Genomic DNA, 27,712 nt, shown 5'->3' with positions numbered 1-27,712 from the left:
TGGGGTTATGATTCATTTCTAGCCAGACTGTGCATACCACCTAACTTCTACAGAACTACCTTCTGGATTGCAATAACAAAAACATTCCTGTGTTATCAACACTGTCTTCAGCACAAATCCAAAATGTAGCCCCATACTAGCTACTGGGAAGAAAATTAACTCAATCCCATCCAGAACCAGCACAACAGGGTACGTGACAGAGAAAAAAGAATTAAAAAATGGGGACAGCTAATTAAACAAACAGACATAGGAAGAAAATTTAAAAGGTGATGGGCTACATGACAGACAGGAATAACTTAAAGACAGTGAATAGGTTAAAGTAGACATAGAAAGAAAAAGTAAAAAGCAACGGGGTACACAATAGTGAGGAAAGAATTAAAAAACAGTGATACACAGCTCGATACAAGTAGACATAGAGGGAAAATTTAAGAAGTGATTGGGTACAGGACAAAAAAAAAATTTAAAATAGCCACAGTGAACTAAAACTGAGAAATATAAAGGAAATTTAAAAGTGACACAGGGGAACAGGACAGAGAGGAAAAAAAATAAAAAATAAAGACAGTGAACTGGATAAAAGTAGACACAGAAAGCAAATTTTCAAAGCAACAGGATACACAACAGACAGGAAATAATTAAAAAATAGCAATAGGCAGATTCATAAAAGTAGATGTAGCATCGTGGTTTAACCCTGGCTGGCAACTAAGTACCATACAGCTGCTCACTTACTCCACCACAGTGGGATAGGGGGAGAATCGGGAGGGTAAATGTGAGAAACTCATGGGTTGATATAAAAAGTTTAATAATTAAAAAGACTTTTTTTTTAAAGTTGTACGAGGAAAAAAAAAAACAGCAAATGAAAACAATTGCTCACCACCAACTGACCGATGCCCAGCCAGTCTCAAGCAACTGGGTACAGGACAGAGAGGGAGGAATTAAAATATAGGGTCAGGGAGACAGAGGGGAAGATATAGAAATTAAATTTTCAAAGTAATGGGGTACAAGGCGGTGCAGAAAAAATAAAAAACAGGGAGAAGAAGCTGGTTAGAGAGAGGCATATTAAAAATTTAAAAGGCAACAGGGTACTGGGCAGAGTTGACAGAAAAATAACAAGTTTTGAGGAGCCATACACATAGGTGGGCAGGCAGAGAGGGAGACAGAGGAAGGGAGGCAAGCAGACGTCTAAAGAAGGGAGGCAGAGGTGGGCCAGGATGTAAAGGAGAGGACATGCGACTCACCACAGCTCCTGGTGCCAGCAGGAGACCTTTACCGCCCTGATGCTTCTCTCTCTGCTTCTGCCCCTTCCTCCTCCCCAGTGCCGGCTGCCTGACCCTCATCCACTCGGCAGCACACAGCGGATGCCTCAATGCTCCTCATCCACAAGGCTTGCTTTGATACATGGTGGCTCACGCATGTAGCCAACAAAGGCCAGAGACAGCTCAGAGGGATCCTTCCTTGCCACAGGGACTGGCCATTCCTTGCTGCAAGCACCTACCAGCCAGACCCCCGTGCACTCCCTCCTCAGCCAGTTCCCCTGCCCAGGCAGCCCCCTTTACAGCTGGAGCCCCTTCACACAGCAGGGCCAGCCCCATCCTCAGCCTCACTGGCCACACCTGGGGCCATCCCAGCCCCAGCTGGAGCCCATCAGGAACAGGGGCCATTGCCAAAGCCCCACAGCACATCATCCCTGCCCCTGCACCTACCCACATCCAGGGAGACAGAGGAGGCAGGAAAAATTTATTCATTAATGCATATAAGAAATCCTGGCAATGAGTTGGCTACAAGGCTCAGTGCCCAAAGGCAGCAGGATGGGAGGATAAAAGGGAAGAGAAAAGCAGGAGGAAGGACAGAGGGACACAGATGTGCAAGACAGGGAGCCAGGAAATTGGATGCTGGGAACAAGAGAGGGACAAGAAGCAGGAAAACGGTATAGAGAGAGAAGAGCAGAGAGACTGAGCAGAACAACAGGGATGGAGATGGAGGAATAAATAATAGGAAGCAGGGGAGAGAAGGGGAAGAGACAGGCAGGACAGGAAGATAAAGACAGGACAAGAGACAGGGAAACATTCTCAAGTGATACAGGAGAAGAAACAGCAAGAACTAGAAAAAAGAAACAGGGAGCCAGGTAGAGAGAAAAATTTTTAAAAGCAACAGCATACAAGAAACATAGGCAAGAACTAACAAATAGGCACAGGGAGATGTAGAAAGAGAGAGATGTAGAAAGAAATGTAAGAAGTGACAGGGTACAGGACAGAGAGGGAAGAGTTAAGAACTAGAGACAGGGAGATGGATAGAAGGAAACCTAGAAAGAAAATTTTGAAAGCAACAGAGTACAAGAATCAAAAAGTAGGTACATGAAGCTGCATAGAGGGAGATGTTAAGAACGAAATTTGAAAAGCAACAGGGTACAAGAAACACAGGCGAGAAATTAAAATAAGGTCAGGGAGACAAAGAGAGGGAAAAGTAGCAAGAAAATTTTAAAAGCAACTGGGTTTAAGAAACATGCAAGAATTTAAATAGGGATGGAGAGGTAGGAAGTTTCAAAAGTGATGACATACAAGAAACATAGGCAAGATTTAAAAAATAGGGACAGGGAGCCTGATAGAAGGAAACTGTGGTGGGTTGACCTTGCCTGGCTGATGAGTGTCCACCAAGCCACTCTATCTTTCCTCCTCCTCAACAAGACAGGAGGGTAGAAAATACAACAAAAAAGCTTGTGGGTCAAGATAAGGACAAAGAGATCACTCACCAATTACCGCACAGGCAAAACAGACTCAACTTGGGGAAATTAATTTGTCAGTCAAAATCAGAGTACAATAATGAGAAATATGAACAAATCTGAAAAACACCTTCCCCCCACCCCTCTCTTTTTTTCCTGGGCTCATCTTCACTCCTGACTTCTCTACCTCCTCCTACCAAGCAGCACAGGGGGAGAGGGAGCATGGGGTTGCAGTCAGTTCATCACAAGTTGTCTCTGCTGCTCCTTCCTTCTTCATGTTCTTCTTCTGTTCCAGTGTGGTGTCACTCCCATGGGGCCACAGGTCCTGCCAGAAAACCTGCTCCAGTGTGGGCTCCTCTCCACAGCGTCACAGCCTCCTTTGGGTGCATCCGCCTGCTCTGGCGGGCTGCAGGGTGCATATCTGCTCTGCCATGGACCTCCGTAGGCTGCAGGGGGACAGCCTGTGTCACCATGGTCTTCACTGCAGGCTGCAGGGGAATCTGCTTTAGGACCTGGATCACCTCCTCCTTTTCCTTCTTCACTGACTTGGGTGTCTGCAGGACTGACAGCTTCTGCACAGCATTTTTTAGCCCTTCTTACATATCACAGAGGTGCTACCAGGGTTGCTGGTTGGCTCAGCTTTGACCAGTAGCAGCTCCATCTTGGAGCTGGAACTGGCTTTGCCCAACATGGGGGCAAGTCCTGGTGTCTTCTCCCAGAACCCACCCCTGCAGCCCCTGCCCACTCCCCTGCCCCAGCTTGCCACACAAACTCACTACAACAGTGATTGGCTACAGGGCAGAGAGGGGGGATTGAAAAGTATGGAAAGGGAGACAGAGAGAGATGGGGCGGCGGGGGGGGGTAGCAATGGGCTACAGGACAGAGAGGAGGAACTAATAAAAAGGGAGAGGATACCAGACTGAGAGATGGAGAAAAACAAATATTAGTGATGAGCCACAGGGCAGAAGGAAGAATTAAAAAAGGGGACAGTGAGGTGATCTAAAGGGGAGAGAGAGGGGAAATAAAGAATAGGGACAGGGAGTCAGACAGAGAGAGAAGGGTAAAGACAAATATGGGCTATGGGACAGTGAGGGAAGAAGTTAAAACACAGGGACAGGGACCTGGAACAAGAGAATCTAAGAAAGTAAAAGTGTATCTAGAATACAGGGCAGAGAAAGGAATTTAAAAATAGAGACACAGCGTCAGACAGGTGAGAGCAGCAGGAATTGTGAAGGGCTAAAGGGCAGACAGGGAGGAATTAACAAGATTGGGATAAGAAAACAGACAGATAGATGGAGAAAGACAAAGTAGTGATGGGCTGCGGGGCAGAGACAGAGGATAAAAAAAGAGGGATGAGACAGAATTGCAGAGAGAAAAAGAAAACAGAGAGGCAGAACAACAGAGAAAGAGGGGGACTTGGAGAACAAGAGAGGGAGAGGTGCAAGAAGAAAAAACAAAAAAATTAAAGCAGTGACAGAAAGACAAGGTGGGGGCAGGGAGGGACTGGGATGCAGAAGAGGGGTGACACAGCCCCAGGGGTCCAGGACTCACTGTACCTCCCGCTCCTGGAGCTGCTGGGAGAATTTGACAGTTCAGACATGTCTGTCTCTCTCTCCCTCTCCCTCCCTCCTCTGTAGCTGCAGTCATTTGACTGTCATCCACCTAAGAGAATAGATTGGTGCCTTACAGCTCTTACAATACGAGGCTTCCTAGAAACACAGCCTCACATGCACACACACTACATGGCTGTACTGTGCTTTTGGTTACGCATACAGACCCTGCTGTGCACGTTGGTGATCGGATCTGCTAAGGACTACACTAAGAAGGATCCATCCTCACCTGGAGAGGCAGGCTATCTCCTGTCTGCAGCTGCTGGCTGGATCCTCTTTATTTTATTCTTCAGCAGCTTTACCATTCTGTGGCCTCTCCAGCTTCAGCTTCAGCAGCTCCCGTCCACAGCCAGTAAGCGCTCCGCCTGTCCCTCTGTGCTCCCGCACCGCGAGGAGAGGGAGGCCAGGCAAAGACAGCCCACGCAAGCCTGAGGCTGCTGCAGTCAACGGCATCCCCAGGGGACGAACAGACAACCGCACTCACAGCGTGGCCTCTGGGAGAGGGAAAGAGACAGCAGTGACCGTTATTACCGTAGCGCGACCCTGGCCGGAGCCCCTCCTTCCGCAGGGGCTTCCGCAGACGCCGCTCGTTCCCCGCGCCGCTGCTAACGGCACCCACGTTCAGGGAGACTCGAGAACATCGCAGGGCCAGCTTGCTGCCCTCACGACAGGGCTCGGGGGCTGCCTGCGGCTACAGCACAGGCTTCAGGGGAGGGGCTGGAGCTGGGGGCAGCCGCACGGGCCGAGCGAAGGCGCCGGGGGAGCTCCGGCGACTCGGGGAGGCGCCCGCTGGCCGCGCCTGGGGGGTGCCCGCCTCCGTCCCCTCTTCCCTTCTATCGGCTCTCGGGGAACTGCCGGGCGCTGCCCTGGCCCGGCTCGCCTCCGGCGGACCGGGAGCCTGCCGCGGCGGCCGCTTCGCAGCTTCCCGTCCCGCCACCCCCGGGCGGCCAGAGGGCAGGAGGCACCCCCCGCCCCCGCCGGAGGGGATCGCTCGCCTCACCCGCGGTCCTGGCGCTGGCCCGCTGCCGCCGAAACCCGCGCCCTGCGCGCCGCCGCCACGCTGCTCCCAGGGACCGCGCAAGAGCCGGCCGCCGACGGCGCGCCGGAGGGGCCAGAGCCGGCGCGCAAACGCCGGGCTGCAGTACCGCATTCCGGCCACAAGGCGACAGCAGCGGAGGCGGTGGCGCTGCAGTTCCGCACTTCGACCACGAGGCGGCAGCAGCAGCGAGCGGGGGGCGGGGGGCGCGTGCCCAGGGGCGGCATCGGCGCTGCAGTTCCGCGCTTTGCGCGCTGAGCACCGGCAGACACCGACACCGCGCGCGTGGGGCGGCGGCGGCGCTTCCTCACCGGGAGGCAGCAGCGAGCGCGGCGGCACCAGCCCGCCGGCACCGCGGCATCGCATTGCCGTTACCGGCGGACGGCAGCGTGGAGCGCGGCGGCGCCTCCGCACACCCGCGGCGCAGTTTGGTTGCCGCGGCAGTAGCGCCTTGCCTGGCGTGTCTCCTCGCACAAAGGCCTTCCTGCTCCCTGAGTCTGAGGTCACGCTTTGGGGAACTCTCCACGCCCCAACCCTCCTTCTTGGTGAGGCAGGGAACAGCTGTACGTGACCGGGATGCCCCGCGGGGATGGGGCAGGGGCCCAGCAGAGAAGTCCAGAAGGACTTGGCTATCTGTGTGCTACCGGCAGCCCTGGAGAGTACTGCTGCAGGGCCAGTTCTCTCAGCTGGTCAGCGAGCTCACATCTGGGCAAACAACTGTGGAGCTGCCCGTGAGAGGAGGCTACAGGCACTCAGAAAGCCATCCAGTCCCTAAAGCTGCCCGGGAAGCTCTGCTAGCCTGGGGACTGGGCTGGGACTTAACCTTTCTCCCAGGCTAGGACCTGGAGGACACTACTGTGCTGGGGCTGCAGGGAGCCACCTTTGGGGGAGCTTGGGTTGCAGGTCAAGTTGAGCCAAAGGACCTGCCCTGCAGGGTGCAAAACCTGACTGGCTGCAGAAGGAGCTGATGGCCTGCTCCTGCCACCGTCCCCTCTGGGTGCAGGGCAGTGCAGGCTTTGGGGTGAGACTGACCCCATGCCACAGCCCAGGCAGGGCTGAGGAGGAGCTCCCAGCTTACCCGGGATGATCCACATCACCTTGTCCTCCTGCCAGGACAGCACAGCTTCCCTAGCACCCCTAAAGCCCACCTTCCCTTTCCCATGCCCAGCACACCCTGCCCCACTGGCAGGGTAAGGCCCCTCACAGAGCTCTCTTGAGAACAAGCCAACATGCTTATTTACCAAAACAGAGCTTTTTTGAAAAGCAGCAGCTGCACAAAGCCTGGCCCTGTCAATCCACAGCATGGCAGCTGTGATCAGAGGCAGAGCTCCCCAGAGATGGGGACATTTTCCTTTGCCACTGGCAAATCTTCTCCAGGAACAAGCGGAGAGCGTTGCCAGTCAGCACCGCTGCAGTATCCTGCATGCCATGGGCCCAGGCTGGGTGTCACTCCTGAGCTGGAGGGTGTTAAGGTGAGAGGTGGCACAGCCACCTGGGCCAGCATTCCCTGTGGGAGTCTAACACAAGGCCAGCGCCCTTGTAAGTCTGTACTCCTGGAGATGTCCCAGGACCATTGCCCCCCAGCCCAGAAAGCTCTCGGAGCTGCCAGGGCATTGCCTCCTCAAGGACAACCACCTTTGCCCTTTGTGGCCTGCCTCAGCCCCACAGGGCTTGGAAGCTGTGGTCCCCTCCATGCTGGTGGTCCCCTCCAGAGGGACTGCAGAGGTCAGGGGGTGAAGCTGCCATCCACAGTTCTGGCCCGTGCCTTGCAGCACCAGGGCCTGCACAGGAGACCCACAGGACCACCTGCCTGCTGCTCACCACCTGCAAATTGGGGGGGGGGGGGTGTGTGTGCCTGAGCTGCAGACAGAGGAGCATAGCACACTGATGCACCTGCAGTCAGTCTCCACCCCAAGCAGCCCCATACCTGTTGGTGACAGCCCGTGGCGAGCAGAATGTCCCCAGCAGCCAGGAGCTGCATGCTGAGGAGAAAGCTGCCATTGCTCATCATGCAGTCTGACACAGCCACACAGGGAGGTGTGGGATGGTGGTATGTGTTTTTATAATGACCATGCTGTGAGGTCACAGCCCTGCAGGTAGGGACACTTCAGTGACATCACAGCCCTGCATCACACCAGCACTCACTCCTGATGTGGATACCAGCCTGGCAGTGCAGCCACCCAGAGCAGGGGCCCCAGGGCTTTGGGCATCCCGCTGCCGTGCACTGACAGCTTCCCATCCCTGTGAGCATGTCAGGGATCCCAGTCCCAGCATCACAGACTGGCTAGGATAGGCAAGGAACAACCTGGTCTAGCCCTCCCTGCTCAAGCCAGGCCACCTGGAGCCCAGGACCACATCCAGGTATCTTTTGAATACCTCCAAGGAGGGAGGCTCCGCAAGCTCCCTGGGCAGCCTGTGTTAGTACTCAGTCACCCTCACAGTGGAAAAGGGTTTCCTGACGTTCAGACAGTGTCTCACATTTCAGTCTGTGCCCATTGCAACATTTGATTTTCCCCAAGTGCAACATTTGAGCTTGGGCAGGACACGGTGCCCCTGCCAGGGGCTCCTCCATCCGGGGTCACAGAGATCTCACTCAGGCTCTCCAGGCATACTGAGGCTCAGCTCCAGCTCTGTTGCTAATGTATCATCATTAACCTAGATACAAAAGAAAATACAGACTGGTTTGGTGGCTTCTGTCAGGGAACAGCAAAGACCAGCTACTCCCCAAAGGATGGGGATAGCCAGGAGGCACCCCAGCACAGGCAGCACCCTCACTGGTACGGTGCAGTCCCATGGGGCATGAGCTGGGGCTGGTAACTGGGCCCATCAACAGCCCCAGCCACAGCAAGCTATGAACCAAGTGCAGCATCCATCAGGAGCATGGGGCTGGGGGTAAGATACAACATACATCCGAGGAGTCCATCTGGGAGAGGAGCTGCCTACAACACAGGTCCAAGGCATCCATCCAGGAGACAGGGCTGCGGAGCAGCCCAGCTACAACATAGCTCAGAGGACAGAGGGCTGAGCACAGCTGGGACTCCTGTGGCCATGGGTGTGGGGCCAGGTGAGGCTGCTCAGGGAAATTAGAGCCTATTACTGCCCTCCAGGCCCCAACAACTTTAAAGTAAGTCTAAAAGTCAGTTTACAAAGAATAAACTCATTTAATGCTCCCCTTTCAATAAAGTAAGCAAGCTTACAGAAAATGGTGCCATTCCACCCACTCTGGAGCTAGATGACTATTATACAGGGAAACACAATTTGATGCTATCCTTCCTGAGATCTTCATAGCTTTAGAGCTACTTCCCTGTGCTCAAAAAACACTCAGAGAGAAAAAGCTTATCTTATATGCAACCAGAAATAATGCTGGTGACCACTGAGAAAAATATAGTTTTTCATCAACGTGAAGAAAAGTGAAATGCCCTGGGCAGAATTATCCAACATTGATTACACATCCATAATAACAGGGTTCAGGCACTGAGCAAGCCTGGCCTTGTGGATGGCAGAATCACCCAGGGATTCCTGCCTGGTTTCTCTTTCATTCTCCTCTAAAGCTGGGAAAGCCCCTGTAAAGCCAAGTAAGCAAAGCTGTAGGAACTGTCACAGTCAATACCTTTTCAAGAAATACTCTCCAAAAGAACATGCTGGAAGTATCTGTGCTTCTCACCTGCCACAAGTGCCTCTAGCAGCCACGTCACCCCATCCCAGAGGTGGCACACAAAGGTCACTGTGGAATGGGATTGTTATAAAGCCTATTAAATGGTGGCACTCACCTGCAATTAGACTCCCTGGGAAATGGCCTCACAAAGGGGATAATTAGCATGCCCCTAATTACTACCACTTCCTTTGGTGCTGTAAGAGTATGGCTAAAAAATTTAGTTTTACTCTACCCAGGAAGAAGATGGTCTGTAAGCATTTAAAGACTGTTTTCTACACCTCTGATGCCAGAGGTTGCACAAGCAACATGGGTCAGAAAAAGAAAAAAAACAGTGGGTTTAAATTATGTTAATTTAAAAGCAACTTAAAGCTCTGATCTCCATCAGGTGGGGCAGGGAACAGAAATAGCCATAGTTGGCTTTGGGTGCATAGAGGTCAGGCAAGACGTGCTTACTCCTCCTGTCTGGCCTTGCCATCCCTGAGTGTGTGGTGGCCATCACCAGTCTCAGTGACGCAGTGAAGCTGTCCCCAGGGGACTCCTGGGCTCCTTGCTGCTTTTGCAGCTGTCTGCTGGGGAATGACCTGACCCTGTCAAGATGGTCTACGGAGCCCTAAAAATTTCAGGAGATCACTTGTAGAAAAACAGGTTGTGGCTGACTTACAGGAGAAAGGGTCCTTCTGCCTGAAGGTGCTTTGAGTTTGGGTCTCTCTAGGAGGCAGGTCTTGACACTGGATCGAATCACTGCCTTAATGCAGAGATGTTAATTACAACAAGCAGCCAGGACCATGCTTACAACCACTGAAGTCATACCTGCATCTGCATGGCCCGAGCTTCCACTTTGTCTCCTTCATTTACCAGCACATGTGCCAGGCACAGAGCTCACAGAATTGCTCAGTCCTGCTTTCTCCATGGAAATCCACAAATCGGGCTGCCTCCTCTACCAACTGCTAATAGTTGCAGCCGAAAAAGGGAACAAAACTGAAACACCACACGTGGTTTATTTTGATAGCTTTTGAACTCACATTTCTCCACTTCTCATTGTGACAAGATTCTCCAAGCTTTGCCTAAAAATAAAACATCAATGAGGACAAAAGGGCTGTTGCTTGTAAAAGCATCCCCTCCCCTTTCAGGTTTCTGCACAGCTAAGAAAAGCTTAAATATCTGTATGTGTGGGTGTGTGTATATAGACTCTCTCTCTCTGTCTATGTACTTATTGACATAATATATACACAGTTTTTCATCAGTCCTAAGCAGTTTCTGTGCTTTGGTGCTGAGCAGCAATCCAAGCCAGCAATCAGCCACCAGCTGACACAAGCCCTGATGGCTGTAGGATACCTCATGCTTTTCCAGTTTAACATCAGTCTTGGGTGATCCCCGCAAGCACTTGGGCTCATATTGCTCAGTGGTTACAATCTGTGGGTTTTCCGTTCACTGAATAACAATCTCAAATTCCTCCCACCAGGAACTTTGCTGCAAACCAGTATGTTTATTAGCAGCCCTTGGGCATTTTTCTAGGGCCACCCGCTTTTTCCAGCCAGAGCACTGAACTGCGCTGCCTTCCCAGCCTAATTTATTCTCAGCTTCCCAGTGCCGGGAATGAGTGGCAGGACAAGGCTACACGACACACCACTGCAGGGAATCCCAGCCCACAGGAAGCCCTGGCATGATGATGATGATGCACGAGCCTGGCATGCCCGGGCACCGTGTCCTCAGGGCTGGGACCCAGGTGGCCAAGGGTCCCCGCCAGACCCAGCAATGGGGCCAGAAGTCAGATCTGGCACCCAGCAGCCCAGAAATGGCACCAAAAAGGTCTTCCATTGCCTCCATCCACCCCAGTCCTCTGCCAATTTGGGTTACATCAGTGCTGTGGCTTGCAGTGAGCAGCATGTCCCACCCCTCACTCTGGCCCCAAGCATTTAATCGCTCTGCTGTTTTCGGGGGGAGGACCAAACCATGTTTCTCCCTCCCGCTGCAGCACCTGCAGCTCCACTGGTGGCCATCCTCCCTTGCTTCCCCTTCCTCACCCTCTGGATAGCCACAGCAGCCCTGCCCAGGGCTCTGCCTCCCCTCCCAGTGCCCACCAACTGGTGAGCCTGGCTTGCTCTCCCGCTTCAGCATTTGCTCCTTCCCCGCGGCGGTCAGGAAAGAAATTTATTTTTTTAATCCCCCAGCTGGGAGTGGCGGACGGGTTTTGCCTTGCTCTGCCACATCTTAGTCACCATGGGACATGATGGTTCACAGCAGCAGACACAGCACATAGAAGCCCTGGTTTCCGTTTGGGAGCTGCTCCTGCATGGTGGAGAGACAAGGCAGCTCCTGTCTGCCCCATGGGGCTTCTCTCCCTCCTCTGATCCCAGGGGCCACAGCCATCACTGGCCACAGCTCTCTGCCAAGGGCCACTGTTTAGGCTTTGAAGTTGGGTGGCGGTGAAACCCATGGCTAGATTTTAGGTGAGGCAACCTCACAGCCTGCTCTGAAATACAGATGGCTCCAGATTGGTGTGGGAGCCTCCAGCAAGGACTTCCCTGCACCAGGGTTTTCCAGATACTCTGGGAACCAAGCCCCACACGGGGGCCAGCAAGGCCATCCTCCATGGTGTTCCTGTCATCCCTGCCCGGCATTATTCTGGCAAAAGCACACATGCATCTATGGTCCCACTGCTCCATCACAGCTCTCACTTCTGCCTTGTTTGTGCCAGAACCGTCCTGGGAAGAGGAACTAACCAGCAAAAATAGGGGAAGTGAGCCTGTCACAGCTTTCACAGCATTCACAGCAGAACCTGCTTTAACTGTTTGTTCCCCAAAACACACAGCAGCTGCCCTGTGCCACTGAAACCAGGGCCCAGCCACATGCCAGCATCCCTGGGCAGAGCCAGCTCAGTACCACTGGGACCAGCTTCCTGCAGCTCAGCAGTCCTGAGCAGGAGATGCTTTTCCCAGCTGGGCTTATTGCAGACCCTGGGGGAAGGACAGGGATGGGATAGAGGAGGCTGCAGAGGGCCCTAATGTAGATACGTGTTGGTATGGGGGACACACCTGTGTCATGGACTGGATCCCATGGGGGGACTCTCCTGTCATAGTTTAACCCCAGACAGCAACTAAGCACCACATAGCTGCTCACTCACTTCCTCCCCCACCCAGGGGGATGGGGGAGAGAATCAGGAAAAAAAAAAGTAAAACTCATGGGCTGAGTTAAGAACAGTTTAATAGGACAGAAAGGAAGAAAATAAGAATGATAATAATACAGTAATAAAATGACAATAATAATATTAAAGGAATTGGAATGTACAAAACAAGTGATGCACAATGCAATTGCTCACCACTCGCCCACAGATGCCCAGTTAGTTCCCAAGCAGCGATGCCCCCCCCAGGCCAATGCCCCCCAGGTTATATACTAGGCATGATGTCACATGGAATGGAATATCCCTTTGGCCAGTTTAGGTCAGCTGTCCTGGCTGTGTCCCCTCCCAACTTCTTGTGCCTCTCCAGCCTTCTTGGTGGATGGGCATGAGAAGTTCAAAAAACATCAGTGTGTTATCAACATTCTTCTCATACTAAATCCAAAACATAACACTATACCAGCTACTAGAAAGAAAATTAACTCTATCCCAGCCAAAATCAGGACACCTCCAAACCCACCAGTGCCTGCCCCAGGGTCTCGGGCAGCATATTCCCCAAGAGAGAAGGGAGACAAGCATTGCACTCCCCCTGACACTGAAACCACACTGCACCACCTCCCCGCTTCCTCTCCTTGCCTCTGCCACAAAGGAAAGCCTTGCAGTCAGCAGCAAAGTCCAAGTGACCAGGACCAGATCTCACCCCATCATGTGAGTGGGACCCCAAGGCCATGGGGCCAGGGACAAGTCCCTTGCATGGCACAAACAAGCTAGGGTCACACGGGGGGATTCATCTAGAGGAGTCACCCAAGCACTGACCAAGACAGATTCACATAGTGAAATTCCCTGGGCACAGTGAAGAGCTGAAGGTGATATTTCTCCCTGCCCCATCCTCAGCAATGCAGCTTTCATGGGGAGAGGGACCTTTCACAACAGGGAGGCAATGGGCTCCAGGCAACTGTCTGCTCCCCACCCACTTGTCTCAGCTCCACTCAGTCATTTCTCACATTGTCAAGTTCTCACTTCTCCTTTCCCTTTTGTTAATTCAACCCCCCCCAAAGGAAGAAGCACCCAGCAGCTGCACCCCCAGCCAGCTCATTTCCCCAGCTCCCGCCTCACTGCTCAGACGTCTGGTGAGGGTGCTGCACCGGTTCAGCCATGGGCTGGGTGCTGTGGGGGGTCCTGCTCGTCTGCGTGTCGGTGGCTTGGGTGAGAGGGGCTGAGCAGTCCCAGGAGCTGTCCTCCTCTGCTGGGTTTCCAGAGTGCAAGGCGGCCCTGAAGCTCCCAAGTCTGGAAGTCCTGCCAGGGGGGGGCTGGGATAACCTCAGGAATTTGGATATGGGCAGAGTCATCAACCTGGGCTACTCGCTGTGCAAGACCACAGAAGACGGATCTTATATCATCCCAGATGAGATCTTCACCATCCCTCGCAAGCAGAGCAACCTGGACATCAACTCCGAGATCATCGAGTCCTGGAAAGATTACCAAAGCATCACCTCTGCCTCCATCAACCTGGAGCTGTCCCTCTTCTCCTCCATCAACGGCAAGTTCTCCTACGACTTCCACCGGACCAAGACCCACCAAGTGAAGGACCATGCTGTCACCACACGAGTGCAAGTCAGGAACCTGGTTTACACTGCCAAGATAGACCCAGAGGCAGTCCTGGACAAGGGCTTCAAGAAGCAGCTGCTGACCATCGCCAGCCACCTGGAGAACAACCAGACGCGGATGGCTGATTTTCTGGCCGAGGTCCTGGTGCTTAACTATGGCACCCACACAATCACCTCTGTGGATGCCGGAGCCAGCTTGGTGCAGGAGGATCAGATCAAGGCAACCTTCCTGAAGGACAGCTGGGCCACACGGAGTGCTGTCACTGCCTCTGCCGGTGTGGCCTTCCACAGCATCATCAGTGTGAAAAATGAGGAGTCCCTGGACGTCACCTCTGGCTTCACCAAGCAGTATCTGGAGAACCGCACCAACTCCAGGGTAGAGAGCATCGGTGGGACCCCCTTTTACCCAGGCATCACCCTCAAGACCTGGCAGGAGGGGATCAGAAACCAGCTGGTGGCTCTCGACCGCTCAGGGCTGCCCCTGTACTTCTTCATTAACCCCAGCACCCTGCCAGAGCTGCCCACGCCCACAGTGAAGAAGTTGGCCAGGCGAGTGGAGATGGCTATCCACCGCTACTACACCTTCAACACCTACCCAGGCTGCACTGATGCCACCTCGCCCAACTTCAACTTCTATGCCAATGCTGATGATGGCTCCTGTGAGGGTGTCATGACCAACTTCACCTTTGGGGGAGTCTTCCAGGAGTGTGCTGGACTGGCTGGCCCTGACACCAGCACCCTGTGCCGGGCATTGGAGCAGAAGAACCCCCTCACTGGGGCTTTCTCCTGCCCCACCACCTACACTCCGGTACTGCTGGGCATGCAGGAGCGGGAGGAAGGCCACAGCCATCTGGAATGCCATGACAAGTGCATCATGGGCATCTTCTGCCACCGCAAGTGCCGGGATGTCTTCTGGCTCTCCCGGGTGCAATTCAGCGCCTACTGGTGCGCCATGAGCAGGCCGGTGGCCCCAAACTCAGGATACCTCTTTGGGGGGCTGTTCAGTGCCCACAGTACCAACTCCATCACCGGTGCCCAGTCCTGCCCCTCGGGGTACTTCCCACTGAAGCTCTTCGACGAGCTCAGGGTGTGCGTGAGCCAGGATTATGAGGGGGGTGGCCAGTATGCAGTGCCCTTTGGGGGCTTCTTCAGCTGCCAGGCAGGGAACCCCTTGGCAGGGCAGCACCAGGGCACCACCGAGGACCCCCATGCCAAGAGCTGCCCCCCAGGCTTCAGCCAGCACTTGGCGCTCATCAGCGATAGCTGCCAGGTGGAGTACTGCGTCCAGGCTGGCATCTTCACAGGGGGCTCGCTGCCACCCGCCCGCCTGCCACCCTTCACCCGACCTCCCACCAACCTGCCAGCCATTGACACTGTGCTGGTGAGCAGCGGTAATGGGGACAGCACCTGGGTCAAGGATGGGCAGAGCCAAGCGTGGCGGCTGGCCCGGCCAGAAGAGATCCAGCATGCGGCGGAGATGGTGAGGGGCCGGAGGCTGACGGGGGGCGAGGCGGCTGGTGTCACTGCAGCAGTCCTGGCAGGGCTGGCCACCATCCTGGCGACGGTCTGCTACAGCCGCCGGAGGTACAAAGTGAGGGGGTACCATGCGATGGGGGACAGCCTGGCCACTGCAAGCTCCGAGGACAGCACTGTGCTGAGCGTGGGCAATGGGTACCAGCAAGGGCCGGAGGGGCTGATGGCATAAGCATCCCCCCTCCCCAGTTGCCAGGTGAGGTCTTGTACCCCAAACCCAGGCAAAGCCCCCTGCCCACCCCCCTTTCCAGGGACAAAGCTGCGCAGCACCCCCTGCCCCTCACCCCCTGGAGCCAAGGTCCCTGTCCCCACGGAGGCCCCAGGCTCACCTCTCCATAGGATGACACATGCTCTCGCCCTCCACCAGATCCCCAAGCTCCAGCCTCGAGCACCTGGGGGCTCCGTGGCCCTTCAGACATCCCTCCCCAGCTGACCTCAAAGGCCAACTCCCAGGGTTAACTCATCATCACGACCCACCACCATATCCCTCTGCCAGCCCCTGCACCTCAAACGGCTGCATCTCCCCGCTCCAACCAGTCCTGGGGCTCTGCCCCTTCAGAGATAAGCGAGCTTCCCCTCCACTGCAAGCCATGCCCCAGCCGTCCCCCCCCGCTCCAAAACCAAAAAAGGGGAGGCAGGGCCCTTCAACAAGCCACTGGGAACACCGGGCTGCCCAAGGAGAAGGAAACCCTGAGCAGAGCCATCTTCTTCCCCCTCCAGGTTGGCCCTAGAAAGCCAGGGGAAGCTGTGCAACCCCTCTACTCTCCCCTGACACACAAGAACACCAGCAGGACTCAAGGCCTCCACGGCAGGGACTTGCTACTTCTAAAAACATTGGGTAAGGATGCATGCTGGTGCCTGACTCCTGGGAAAAGACCCCCAGCCCTCCAAGCCCAGAGAGACCCCCAGCTACTGCAGGCACGCAGGGCCAGCACAGACGGCATTAGCAATGCTTCACCTCGCGGGAAAAAAGGGAGTCGAGGAGCCCCGTGGAGACGTGCATGGGGTTAGCCACCAATTTCTGCTCACTGCAGCTAGAGGGCAACCCCTGCCTCCAGGTATATCTATCCAGATAGATATACACACGCATGCAGAGGCACGGATCAGTTTTATTTCAGCCAGCAACTAATTGCGTAGGCAACACAGCATTAAAAAAGAAAAAAAAACACCTCACGTTGTGAAAAGAGTGTCACATTAAGAGCCGTCAGGCCGGCACCCAGGGAGGGTGGGGGACCCCCTCCCCTTTCCTCCCCCAAATTACAGGAGGGTTTTGCATAGCTCCAGCCAGGGCTTTTCTGCAGTGGGGGAAGCCCACGGCTCCGGTGGAGGAGAAATCACACTGCTGCAGCTCCCGTGGCTGCAGAGCCACCCAAAAAAAAGGGGTTTTCCTGGGGAAAGAGGTTTTCTCCCTTGAGGTAGAAAATAACATCCCATGCTAAGGATAGCTGGGGACAGACTGCTGCAAAGGGGCATCAGGGGGATGAGGGATGCCTGGCCCTCCCCACAGTGCACCCTCACTTGCCTGGTCACACAGACGACGGACAGAAGACAACAGAGAGGCCAGGCCGTGCAGGGACAGCGAGCATCCCCTGCCATCTGCTTTATTGACACCCCCCCCCCCCCACCTCCCCGCTGCGGGGTGACTGGCTGGGGGCAATGCATCCACCAGGCCAGGGAGAGGAAAAACAGCAACGACAGCAGAACGATGCACAGCAGGACGGGTCCCCCTCCCACACCACTGTCCCCTGGGACAAAGGGTGAGGTGACACCCCCCCCCCCCCCCCCCCCAGGAAAACCAGGAGGGGAATGCAACAAAACGGGCTAGGAGGCCCCAAACCCCCAAGGAGCAACAGTGCAGGGCTGGGGGAAGCCTGGGCAGTGGTGGGTGCTGCCCCCCTCTCCACTCTCCAACCCTGGGGGTATTGCGGGACAGGGGCATGAGCCGCAAACAGCCCCCATCAATGGGGAGAGTGCCCCCAGGGCAGCCCAAAAAGCTGTGGGGATCTCTCCAGCACCTTGTCACAGCTGGTTCTGGGAGGCCCTATGAAGTCCCCTGGGGGCTGGTGGGGACCCCAAGATGCCATGCAACTCCCCCACCACCACCCACACTCCCCTCTCATGCCAACCCCCCCTGGCCCCAGCCCAAAACTGCCATGCCAACCCACTGCCAGCCAGCTGTCTCCCCCCCCCCCCGCCCCCAAAGACCTCCCCAAGGACTGTGGGGATGGTGCTGGGACCCAGCAGGAAGGGGAGCAGTTCCCACCCACACCTGCCTCGGGACCCACAGGTGACAGCACTACCGTGGGGCACTAATGCCCTTCAGGGCAGGGTGTCCCCGCAGTAGGGGAGCAGCGCCTGCAGTGCTGCCCCCCATCCTGCCCCCCCCCCACCCAGTACCACCAGGCTCAGCCCCCCAGGCCAGCCGCAGCATCGCATTCTCCCAGCCCCCAGGCCACCTTCCAAAATGCCACCACCTGTATGTACATATACAGGACAAAACCCCAAAACACGAGGTATATAAAAATTCAACGCGGGGACACCCCCATACGAACAGTTCAAGGAACCCACTACAGAGGGGGTGGGGAACAGGCCAGGCCTCCACACCCACTTCCTACCACCCACGGGCCCCTCCTTGCCACTGGGAGGCGGGGCAGCCCAGGCAAGGGGACCCTGCAGGGCACAGCTCAGACACAGCCAAGAGGAGAAGGGGGCACGGGGCTGGGAAGCCGGCAGAGGCAGACCAGGGCCCCTCCAACCTCCGTGAACACAGGAGACCAGTGGGGAGGTACCGGACAGGACAAACAAATAGATGGCTGAGGGACGAGGTGGAGCGAGGGGGACTCCCATGGCCTCTACTCCCACCCCAGGCCGGGTCCCAGCTCCAGGTGGGTGTCAGGGGCATCAGGCCAGGCTGGGACCGTCTGATGGATGAGGAGGGAGGGCAGCCTGGCACGCCACAAGCTCTCCGCACGGCGGCAGCAGGGATAGGACACCGGCTGGAAGGAACGGCCAAGCCAGGGTGAAGCCCCGTGGCTCCCTCCCCGCGGGAGTGACGGGGACAGCCAAAAGACCTTCTCCCACATTCCCGGCCAGCCTGGGGATGCTCCCACTGGGCGGGTGCCACTGGGAGCACAGGGCTCCCCGTGCCCCCTGCAAAGCCCCCAGGCGGGTTTCTCCAGCAGCTTTATCCTTGGCGGGGGGCAGCACAGGCACCCCTTCCCTTGCCTCCCTGCCGCAGTCTCAGTCCTTCTCCTGCGCCAGGCTCTCCTCCGTGATGCCCTGGGCCGCAAGCTCAGCCAGGACATTGTCCAGGTAGTTGATGTCAGGGTAGCCGTGGCCGGTGAGGTTGGAGCCGAACTCCGTCTTGTGGTGGATCTCGTTCCAAATTACCGTGTCTGACTCACCTGTGGTGCTGGAGGTCCCGATGGCGAAGATCAAGCGCCGGTCCCAGGCTACCAGCAGCAACTTCAGTACCTATGGAGGGGAGAGATGGGGCAGGCAGCAAGGCAAACGCAGGGGTGGAAGCACCCACTTCTGCTCAGGGCATATCTGATCGTCCTGGTACACCCCGGCAATGTGGGCAACCCACAGCCAAGCCCTCTAGGGAGCTTGGGATGCCAGCATGGGATCCTACCCCAACCAAAACAGCAGGACCAGGCTGCAGAGCTCCCCCAGTGCATGGGAACATCGCTGGGTTCCTGCAGAGCATGCTGGATGGGCTACAGGGAAAACCTCCACCCAGATTTGCCTGCATAAGGCCTGCTTTTCCCCATGCTCCAAATAGCTGCTCGCTCCCTCTCCCCCCTTGATATGCCCTTGAGCATGCCTTGGCGAACTCAAGCCGCCCAAGTGAGCCCCTCACCTTTCTGCCCTTCTCGCTGTCCGGCAGGTAGCAGTGCCGGGGGAAGCCGCGGGCAGTGAAGCTCTTCCCAGGGTTTGGATGCTCCGGTCCCTGCAGTGCGTGGAGTGGGAGAGGAACAAAACCCTTTTGGAGCTCAGAAGCATGCTCTGGGCACAAGGTAATCCCCCAACCTCAGTGGATGCAGAGCTGCCTGCTGCTGGGCAGCCATGCTCCAGCACAGTGGCCCTAAACACCACCATCACCCCCCTGCCACCAAGCAGATGGGGCCAACACTTTCATGCAGATGTACCCAAGATTTTCCACAACATTCTTACGGACACGCAGCTCCCGAGACATAGTTGAACCCAGAGTGCCAAGTCAAGGCATGAGCTGTAGCCTGACATGGGGGTGATGCAGCAGTGACAAGGGTGACTAGCCCCCACAGGGGACCACCCATGTACCCCCCTGGTCATAGGGCCGGGCCGCACCTGCACCCCCGGGGGGATGTTGTAGATGATGCGGATGGTTTTGCAGTCAGAGTGGCCAGGCAGCGCGTGAGGGATGATGTGATACTCCATCTTCCCTGGGGGCTGTGTCCCTGTCTTCACCCCATAGATGGTTTTGCAGGTGGGACACTGCAGACTCCCATCCTGAAGGAAGGAAAAGAGGGGAACATAATGAAACCAGTATCCCCCAGCACTGAGCCAGCCCGGGCATTTCATCCCTGAGTGGCAGTGAACACTGTTTTAATCATGAAAATAGTCATTTCAAAAACACTCAGGAAGCAGGGGGTAGGGCTGGGAGAATTTGCTACTGCAACCCAACTTTAACCAAAAACTGGAGGTCTGCATTTCTCTTCCTCATCAGTTTTACAGTCCTCGCTACTTTCCCCACCTCTGTTTTGTTTTGTTTTTCAAAGAGGGAAAGATAGTAAATATTAAAAAAACCCAAGCAATGTGAAACGCATTTTCCTGGGAATGTCAAGCACAAGGGCCATTTGCAGGGACCTCAGGAAAGCCCACCTATGGCTGGAAAAGCACTGCCCGGGCCAGGTAGCTCTGCTCAAACATGGAGGGATCAAAGTTCACTGCCACTAATTCTGGGAAAGAAAGCAAGGACATAAAACAGGGCACAGTGGTGGAAAAAATACCCACACAACCCTGGTTTCTGATTTAGTGCTCCCAAAATGCTGGCTGCTGATAAAAATTAAACTCTCCATCAGGGCAGGGAGGTCAGAGCCCTCTGGGGCAGCAGGACTCGAGCACCATCCCGCTGAGGGCTGGTGGAGCTCAGCACAGGTCACCAAGCTGGGGGTTTGGGCATTGCCTGGGGCTGCAGCCTTGCACCTTGTTGCCGTTGTTGTACATGGCGACCAGGCAGTGGAGGTGGAAGACGTGGCCACATTTCACCAGCTTCCCCACCAGGTCGGGCTTGACAGCTGGCTGGGGTCCCTTGTAGCCAGAGGGTGCAGAGAGGCGCTCCATGCAGATGGTGCAGTCCTGCACGGAAGGAGAGGAGAGGGATCAGGTGGATGGATGCAGCCGGAGCTTTGCTGAGGATGTGGGGCTGATGAGCTGCCCTGCTCTTACCCAGGGACCAGCACCCACCTCTGGTGCCATGCCGTCACCCTGGGCCACCACAGGGGCTGACCAACACGTGCATGTAGCACACAGCCCCTCTTTGGAGGGGGACAGGGACAGGGCAGAGCCATGAGGGGCAGTGGGAGACCCCTGCGCAGCATGGGGGCATCGCCTGCGTCCCCAGTCGCTCCTCCCAGAGCAAAGCACCCCAGGGACACCCCAGCATGACCCCCGCCGCTCGCACCTCATCCGGCGGATGCCGCACCTTCTGCAGGTATTTTTTCAGTACCTCCTCCGGGGTTTTACCTGCGGGGGAGCAACAGTCAGAGGGGCCGGAGGGCAGCATGAGGGAAAACCAGTGCTGGGGGCAGTGGGAGGGGCAGGGGAACCAGGTAGGGAAGTGGAGACAGGAACAGGGGCCAAGTGGCAAAGTGCCTCTCACCCTTCTTGGCCTGTTTCTTGGTGGTCTTGCGGCAGGTGTGGGAGATGCCGGGAATGGACTGGATCTCACTTTTGCTGACAGGCGGGGGGTGCAGCACCAGCTTGGGGGGCCGTGTCAGGCAGACGGGCAGCCCGGCTGCACTCATTAGGATCCCTGTGATCCCTGGGCGAGGGGGTTTGAAATGGCACTGAGGAACCAGCGTCACCCCAAACCCCAGATATTTCCGCAAAAAACACCCACTGGGGCTGACTCCCCCCTGGGGAGGCCAGCACCTGCGGGCACCGGCTGCTCCACTGCAGCCCCATCCTCACCTGCCAGTGCTGGGTTGACAGGGCTGGAGCCGGTGAGGTTCTTCACGGGGACAGTGGGGACCCTGTGAGGAGCCAGCAGAGACCACATCAGGCCTAACGGCAGGCACCCAAGTCCCTGCAGCCCCCAGGGGCCAGACAATAGTTGCCTGAGCAACTGCACGGGCCCTGGCTGGAAATAGAGAATCCCCCAACAGGGTGATGTGCTCCCCCCTGCCCCACTGCTGCCTTTTCTCTCACTCTTTAGAAACCCCGCCTGCGTCTCCATTCATGGCCCCTTTTTGTCACCGCTCCCCAGGCCAGTCTGTTGTTTTTTTTGGTGGTTTTTTTTTTCCCCTCTTTTCTCCTACGGCCACGGCGCTGCCGCAGCTCTATTCCCCCCCGCCTCCCCTTGGGGCTCTCTTCCATGGGAAAGTTTCCCAGGCGGGTCAGGAGTGGAGGGAAGGGGGAGGATGGAGCACGAGAGGAAAGGGGCCAGGCTGTGACAGAAGGCTGATGGCAGAGCCAGACAAAGGGGAGAAACAGGCTCATTGAATGCCCACCCCCTCGAAAAAAAAGTGTCTTTGGAGGGTGGGGGTCTGGAGGGACCCCTTCTCATGGGTCTTGAATGGCTTTTCTTTGGCCCTTTTGCAGTCCCCCACCCATCCCCTGCCACCAAGAGAAAGAGCAGCCTCAGCCTCCTCATTGAGATGCAGGAGCCACCCCATCCCTGCTCCAGTCCCCAGGCACCCTTGGGGAAGGCGAGGGGCCCAGCAGAGCCCTCCACCTGCAGGAGGTTGGGGACCACCGAGGTCCATCTCCCGCCAGGCTCAGGGGTGATAGCACCCCTGCAGCGAAGAGCCCCACCGGCCTGCAGCCCCTCTGTGCCCTGGGGAGGCGAAAAAAAATCACGCTGCCCCTGCTGTCCCCCAAACTACCCTCTCACTCACACGCGGCGGGACTCACCCAGAGGCAATGAGCACCCGGGACTGGGCAATGGCCAGGCGCTGGAGGTGGCTGCGGTTCAGGGTGCCGAGGCCAGGATGGGATGCCTTGCCACTGCCCGTGCCAGGGGGGCTGGCGGCGGAGCTGGCTGAGCTCAAGGTGGGTGTGCTGGCTGCCTGCCGCCGGCCCCCTTGGGCTGCCAGTGGCTTCAGTGAGCCACGCACCGTGGCCATACCGTCAGGCATCTTGGCCCCTGAGGCCGGCGCTGGGGCTTTGGGGACAGCGGGTGGCACAGGGGGGGCTTTGCGGGGCTGCAGGGTGGCGGTGCCAGGGCCCGTGCCTGACACGGTGGCTTTGACGCTCATGACCAGGAGGCACTGGGGACAGGCGCAGGCGGGGACCGGGGGGGCCGCCGCTGCCCCAGGGCTGGCTGGCCAGGACTGTGACTTGGGCAGGGTGCCCGAGACCAATGGGTAGACCATGTCAAGGCGGCGGCGGACGCGGCGCTTGCGCTGGGTCTGCCGGTTGATCTGGCCCATGGTGGCAAAGTCGATGATGTAGCAGAAGCCAATGGCACTCAGGTCCACCCAGGGGTGCTGCTTCTCATAGGCGCGCTGGATGGTGATGCCCACGTCCATGTCATAGGGCGTCCACGACCCGCTGTCGTTCTCCCATTCCCACACAACTCCCTTGCCCGGCGCCGACGACGGGTCGTAGTAGCTGCGCCGGACAGGGCGGATAGTGCCTGAGGGAAGGCAAGAGATGCCGTCAGACCCTGGCGCCAGCACCCACCTGCAGGCAGGGAGCGAAACCACCCCAACCTGCCCCACCGGTGCTGTTCGGCACAGGGACAGGATGGCTTTCCAGCTCAGCTGTTGTCCCTGCCCTGCCAGGGGACTGGTGTGCCTTGGTTTCCACAGGCTGCTGCCTGCAAGCTGCCCTGCTGCTGGCACACCCCAAGGGCCAGGCAGCCCCTGGGCTGTACATGCATAGCACTGGGGCGCAACCCCAGCGTGACTGGGGTGAGGGAAGGGCAAATTTCACCCCCATCAGTCTACGGAGGTGGCCACCCTCCCAGCGCCAGTGTGCAGCCGCTCAGCCCTGATGGGGAAACACAGAACCACAAGCTTGGCCACTCCAACCTGCTCCCAGGGACCTCCCATGGGAGCCTGATGAAACCAGGCATGTAGGCACCGGACTTCTGTAGTGCCTGCCACGGCCCTGTCTCCCTCTCAGCTCTGGGATGGTGGAATAAAAGATTTAAGGGGCAGCACTGACCCCCGCAGTGGTGACATGTGCAGGCACCCACATGTGTGGGGGAGCAGGGCTCACACCAATCCCACTGTCTGCAGCTGCCAAACCAGCCCGCGACAAGAACCCAGCCTGTGGCACAGCGAAAATCCCCATGAGACTGAGCAAAGGAGTTTGAGCAGGGCCCCGTGCCCATCTCCTGCTCCCCCATCAGTGAGCATTAAGAGAGGGATGCGAGCGCAAAGCACGAAGGCTTTGTGGGTTGCATCCTTATTTTTGCTAGGTGTTTCCTTTTCTACCGCTCCCAGTTGACTAGGATGCATTAAAAGCATAGACACAAATTTTGGAGACTCCTACAATGAAGAGAAAGCCTTCCTCTTTGGGATGTTTCACAGCACAGCAGGGCACACTGAACGTGGCCGGGCTCAGCCTTGGGGTCCCATCCTGAGCATGCTACTAGCACCCAGAGCTGGTTAATAGGTGGGATGAGCTCACAAGCACTGCTGCCTCCATGCTCTTCTGCAAAACCCCATGGCTCAGCCCCACTGCCAGCAGTAGGAACTAGAAAGCTCAAAGAGAAGAAATAATAAGCCTGCTTCTTCGGCTTTTCACCAAGTGTCTTGCAAAGCCTGCAAGAATTTCAGTCCTTTTTCACCCCCAGCTCTCCGCTGGGAGCAGCCGCCACTGTCAGTCCCCACACAGGACCACTTCCCACGAAAAAGTGGGCTAAAAAGGAAAAGCTATTTATTAGCACTAATGACGGGTGCACATCAAGCACCCTGCTATGGAGAATGGGGTGCAGCTGCACCCCAGGCAAGCCAGGCCACCCGTCCCAGTCCTGTGAAGGGTTACCCAGGGGAGAAAAGCCACCGGCACTGGCGGCACAAAGCAGGGCCAGAGGAGAGTGGAGCAGTGATTTATCCTAATCCGGTGTGAGGCGCGGAGAGCAGCATCGGTTGCATGCGGCATCTGGCGGTCCCCGGGCGGCGGTGTGGGAATGCCATGCATCCCCCCAGCCCAGAATGGCCAGACGGCCTCCCATTCAGCAAGGGAAGAAAAGGGACAATAGCTATTCAGGGCCTGCCAGGGTCATGACCCCCCCAAATCAGAGCTGTTTAATGACCCAAAATACCAACATCCCCAGCAACCCAGGGAGAGACAGAACAATCCCCCTTTCAGGTCTCCTCCCCAGTCGACAATAGGCCTCCGAGGCTGGCCCCCAGCCCGGCTGCAGAGGTCCCTTGTCCCCACACCCCCGGGCAGGGGAGGGTCCCTGCCAGCCCCCAGGGCTGCTGGGGGAAGGAGGACAAAGGAGGGTGTCCAGCACCCCACTGCACCCAGCACCCCCTGTCCCAGGGACAAGGGACATTAGCTGGTCCCCTTCCCATGGCCATCAGGGGGGTGGTTGGGGGGGCACAAATCCCCTGTGCCAACCTCTCCCCCACAGGTGACTGTCCCCCACATTCCAGAAACCCTCAGGGCCATATGTGCCCCACCACCTTGGGAATCCCTCCACACCACCACCACCCCGGTGACCTCCATGCCTGCTTGTTGCCCTCTGACCCCTGAATACCCCCTTTACCTGTCCAAGCCACCACCCTGGGGACCTCCCCACCTGCCTGTGCCTTCCCTGAGCATGCCCCCACCTGCCTGTGACCCAACCCGGGGCAACCCTATGGGCTGCTGTGACGCAGAGCAGGGATTTGGCCCCCAAGCACCGTACAGCACAGGGCCTTTGGAGTTGATGGTGACTCAGAGGTAGCACACAGGGAGCTGGGCATGGTGAGGCAGGGCCCTGGGAAGGGTCTGCAGGGGACGGGCTCCACACAACGAAGGGACTGCAGGCCAGGGGATGAAAATGCCATAGCATGCAACAGGGCCCAGGAGGTGCAGCAGGGAGGAGGCCAGGCAGCCCAACCCCATAAGGGACCAGGAACGTGCGAGCAGGGCCAGCCAGCATGGGACATGGCAAGCACCTGGGGACCAAGTGGGATGGCGTAACACAAGCTGGCAGCAGGCAACCCAGGGAAGCTTCAGCTTGGGCAGCAGTGGGCAGGGCTGGGCAGCAGCATGGGACCGTGCACCAAGGAGCAGAGCTGTGCAATTCCAGGGCAGGCAAAGCAGGGCGGTGCAAGGCAAATCTAGATGCAGTATGGGACCAGGCAATGCAATCCAGAATCAGGCAGTATAACGCAGCACAGCGCCCAGCAGCACAGCACAGTACAGTACAGCCAGCAACACGACGGCAGGGCGGGTGACAGGACGTAACACGGGGCAAGGCAGCACAACGCAATATGGGCCTGGGGAAGGCAGCACGGTACATACAACCCAGCTCCAGATCAGGCAGTGCAATGCAGCATGGGACCCGGCAGCACAGCATTGTGCAACACCGTGCAATGCAATTCCAGGTCAGACAGCGCTGTGCAATACCGGACCTGGCAGCAAAGCGCTGCACGGTGCAACTCTACACCAACCGGTGCAACGCAATAAGGGACCTGGAAACACAGCAAATCCAGATCAGTCGCGTCAGGCAGGAAAGCACCCGACCGGGCAGGGCAGCACGGGGCCCGGCAGCAAACCCCCTGCAGCGCGGTGCAGCAAGGGACCGGGACCGGGACCACGCAGCGCCCCACGGCAGCGCGCAAGCGGTGCGAGACCAGGCAGGGCTGGGCGGCGCTGGAAGGCGCAGCGCGGTGCGAGGCGACCCGGAGCAGAGGGCACTGTGCAGTGCCAGGCCGGGGAGCCTCGGGCAGCGGGGGAGCGGGCAGCGCTACGCGGCGCCGAGCGACGCAATCGCAGCCCGGGGAGCCCGGCGCAGGGCCCGGCCGGGCCGGGCAGGGCACGACACCGCCGGGGCGGGGGGGGAGGGGGGGGGTTGGCCGGCCGGCGGCTCCCCCCCGGGCTGACTCACCGGTGTCCTGGCGGAACTGGTGCATGGACTGCAGGTCGATGATGTAGGGCGCCAGGCGGCTGTCGGCCTGGCCCAGCACCACGCTGCCGCCCGCCCGCGGCCCGGCGCGGGCCACCGCCTCAATGTGGTGGCTGACGACCGGGCTGTAGGGCCGCCACCGCCCGTGCTCGTTCAGCCATTCCCACACCACCACGGCCGAGGCCAGCAGCATGGCTGCTCCGCCGCCGCGGCCGGCCCCGGCCCGCCGCCTCCCCCGGCTCCGGCTGGCCGCCGCAGACGCCCCGCGGCCGCTGCAGCCCGCCCCGCCGGCACTCGCATGCTCGGCGCGGCGCAGGGCTCTGCCCGCCCCCGACCCGGGGCTGGCCGCCGAGCGGGCGCGGAGGCGAGGCCGCCCCTCAGCGCCGCGGCGGACGCGGCGGCGGGAGGCGGGAGACGGCTCCGCCCCGCCCCGCCCGCCTCGCGAGCGCGGAGGGGCGGGGCCGCCTCGCCCCTGACGTCACCGCGCCCGGCCCCGGCCCGGCGACACCGAGCCTCCCCGGGGGGCCGGGCGGGAGGGAGCGCGGCCGGGAGAAACCATTGCCGGCGGGGGGGGGGGGGGGGGGAGGAGCGGCTCGGTCCTGCGCACCCCGCGGACCCCGTACCCCACCCCAGGACCCCCGGTGCCCCCCGCACCCCCGCCCTGCACCCCTGACACCCCAGTGTCCCTGTACCTCCACCCTACACCCTTGAGACCCCTTCTAATGCCCTCTGCACCCCAGGACCCCCCCCAGTGCCCCCCGCCCCCGTACCCTGGAGCCCTGAGACACCAGTGTCCCTGTACCGCCACCCTGCACCCAAGGACCACCAGTGCTCCCCACGCCCCTAACCGAGACTGCAGCCCAGGCACTGCAGGGACATCCTGGTGTGCGCCCATCCCTGTGCGCCACCCTGGCCCCAAGCCCACCAGCAATGGGAATCAGGGTGCTGGGGGGGTCGCATGCCTGACCCAAGGCAGGGCGTCAGGGCCAGACCCCGCAGAAACGTGGTCCGAGAGGTTCGACCATCCCCTTTCCCGGGCTGCAGTGCCTGCGGGGAGCGGCCTGGTGAGCTGCCCCTGGCCATGGCCTGTGACACACAAAAACGGGTTCAGAGCCCAAAATTGCCACGTGCCTCGAGGGGCACCTGGGCTATAACCCCAGCT

General features: G+C 58.0%; 2 protein-coding genes across 3 annotated transcripts; one reads left to right on the top strand and one right to left on the bottom strand.

The window, feature by feature from the left end:
- Positions 1–13,236: 13,236 nt before the first annotated feature.
- MPEG1 (macrophage expressed 1) lies at positions 13,237–16,286 on the top strand. 2 transcript variants are annotated; one of them, XM_069804504.1, is made up of 2 exons: positions 13,237–15,222; positions 15,996–16,286. In XM_069804504.1, exons 1-2 carry the CDS (start codon positions 13,291–13,293, stop codon positions 16,284–16,286), a joined length of 2,223 nt encoding a protein of 740 aa, XP_069660605.1. In that variant the 5' UTR covers positions 13,237–13,290. The 2 variants fall into 2 exon arrangements, with proteins under 2 accessions (XP_069660605.1, XP_009916713.2); XM_009918411.2 differs by having other exon boundaries at positions 13,237–16,149.
- Positions 16,287–16,366: 80 nt separating this feature from the next.
- DTX4 (deltex E3 ubiquitin ligase 4) lies at positions 16,367–26,938 on the bottom strand. The gene is made up of 9 exons (XM_069804505.1): positions 26,533–26,938; positions 22,392–23,115; positions 21,450–21,511; positions 21,139–21,300; positions 20,941–21,002; positions 20,463–20,615; positions 19,605–19,766; positions 19,138–19,227; positions 16,367–18,749 (listed from the first exon to the last, which is right to left on the bottom strand). Exons 1-9 carry the CDS (start codon positions 26,741–26,743, stop codon positions 18,516–18,518), a joined length of 1,860 nt encoding a protein of 619 aa, XP_069660606.1. The 5' UTR covers positions 26,744–26,938; the 3' UTR covers positions 16,367–18,515.
- Between the last annotated feature and the right edge of the window lie 774 nt (positions 26,939–27,712).

Source organism: Haliaeetus albicilla, chromosome 16 (assembly GCF_947461875.1).
Source record: "Haliaeetus albicilla chromosome 16, bHalAlb1.1, whole genome shotgun sequence".
In the NCBI taxonomy this organism is placed as follows: domain Eukaryota; kingdom Metazoa; phylum Chordata; class Aves; order Accipitriformes; family Accipitridae; genus Haliaeetus; species Haliaeetus albicilla.
The sequence above is the reverse complement of the archived record's forward strand: the minus strand, read 5'-3'. Positions and strand labels throughout refer to the sequence as shown.

Coding starts and splice junctions, on each gene's coding strand:
- MPEG1 (XM_069804504.1), top strand. CDS start 13,291: ATGGGCTGGGTGCTGTGGGGGGTCCTGCTCGTCTGCGTGTCGGTGGCT. Junction 15,223..15,995: donor TCCAGCATGCGGCGGAGATG/GTGAGGGGCCGG, acceptor TTCCCCCTCCAG/GTTGGCCCTAGAAAGCCAGG.
- DTX4 (XM_069804505.1), bottom strand. CDS start 26,743: ATGCTGCTGGCCTCGGCCGTGGTGGTGTGGGAATGGCTGAACGAGCAC. Junction 20,616..20,940: donor TGCGGCATCCGCCGGATGAG/GTGCGAGCGGCG, acceptor CCTTCCGTGCAG/GACTGCACCATCTGCATGGA. Junction 19,228..19,604: donor ACATCCCCCCGGGGGTGCAG/GTGCGGCCCGGC, acceptor CACGCACTGCAG/GGACCGGAGCATCCAAACCC.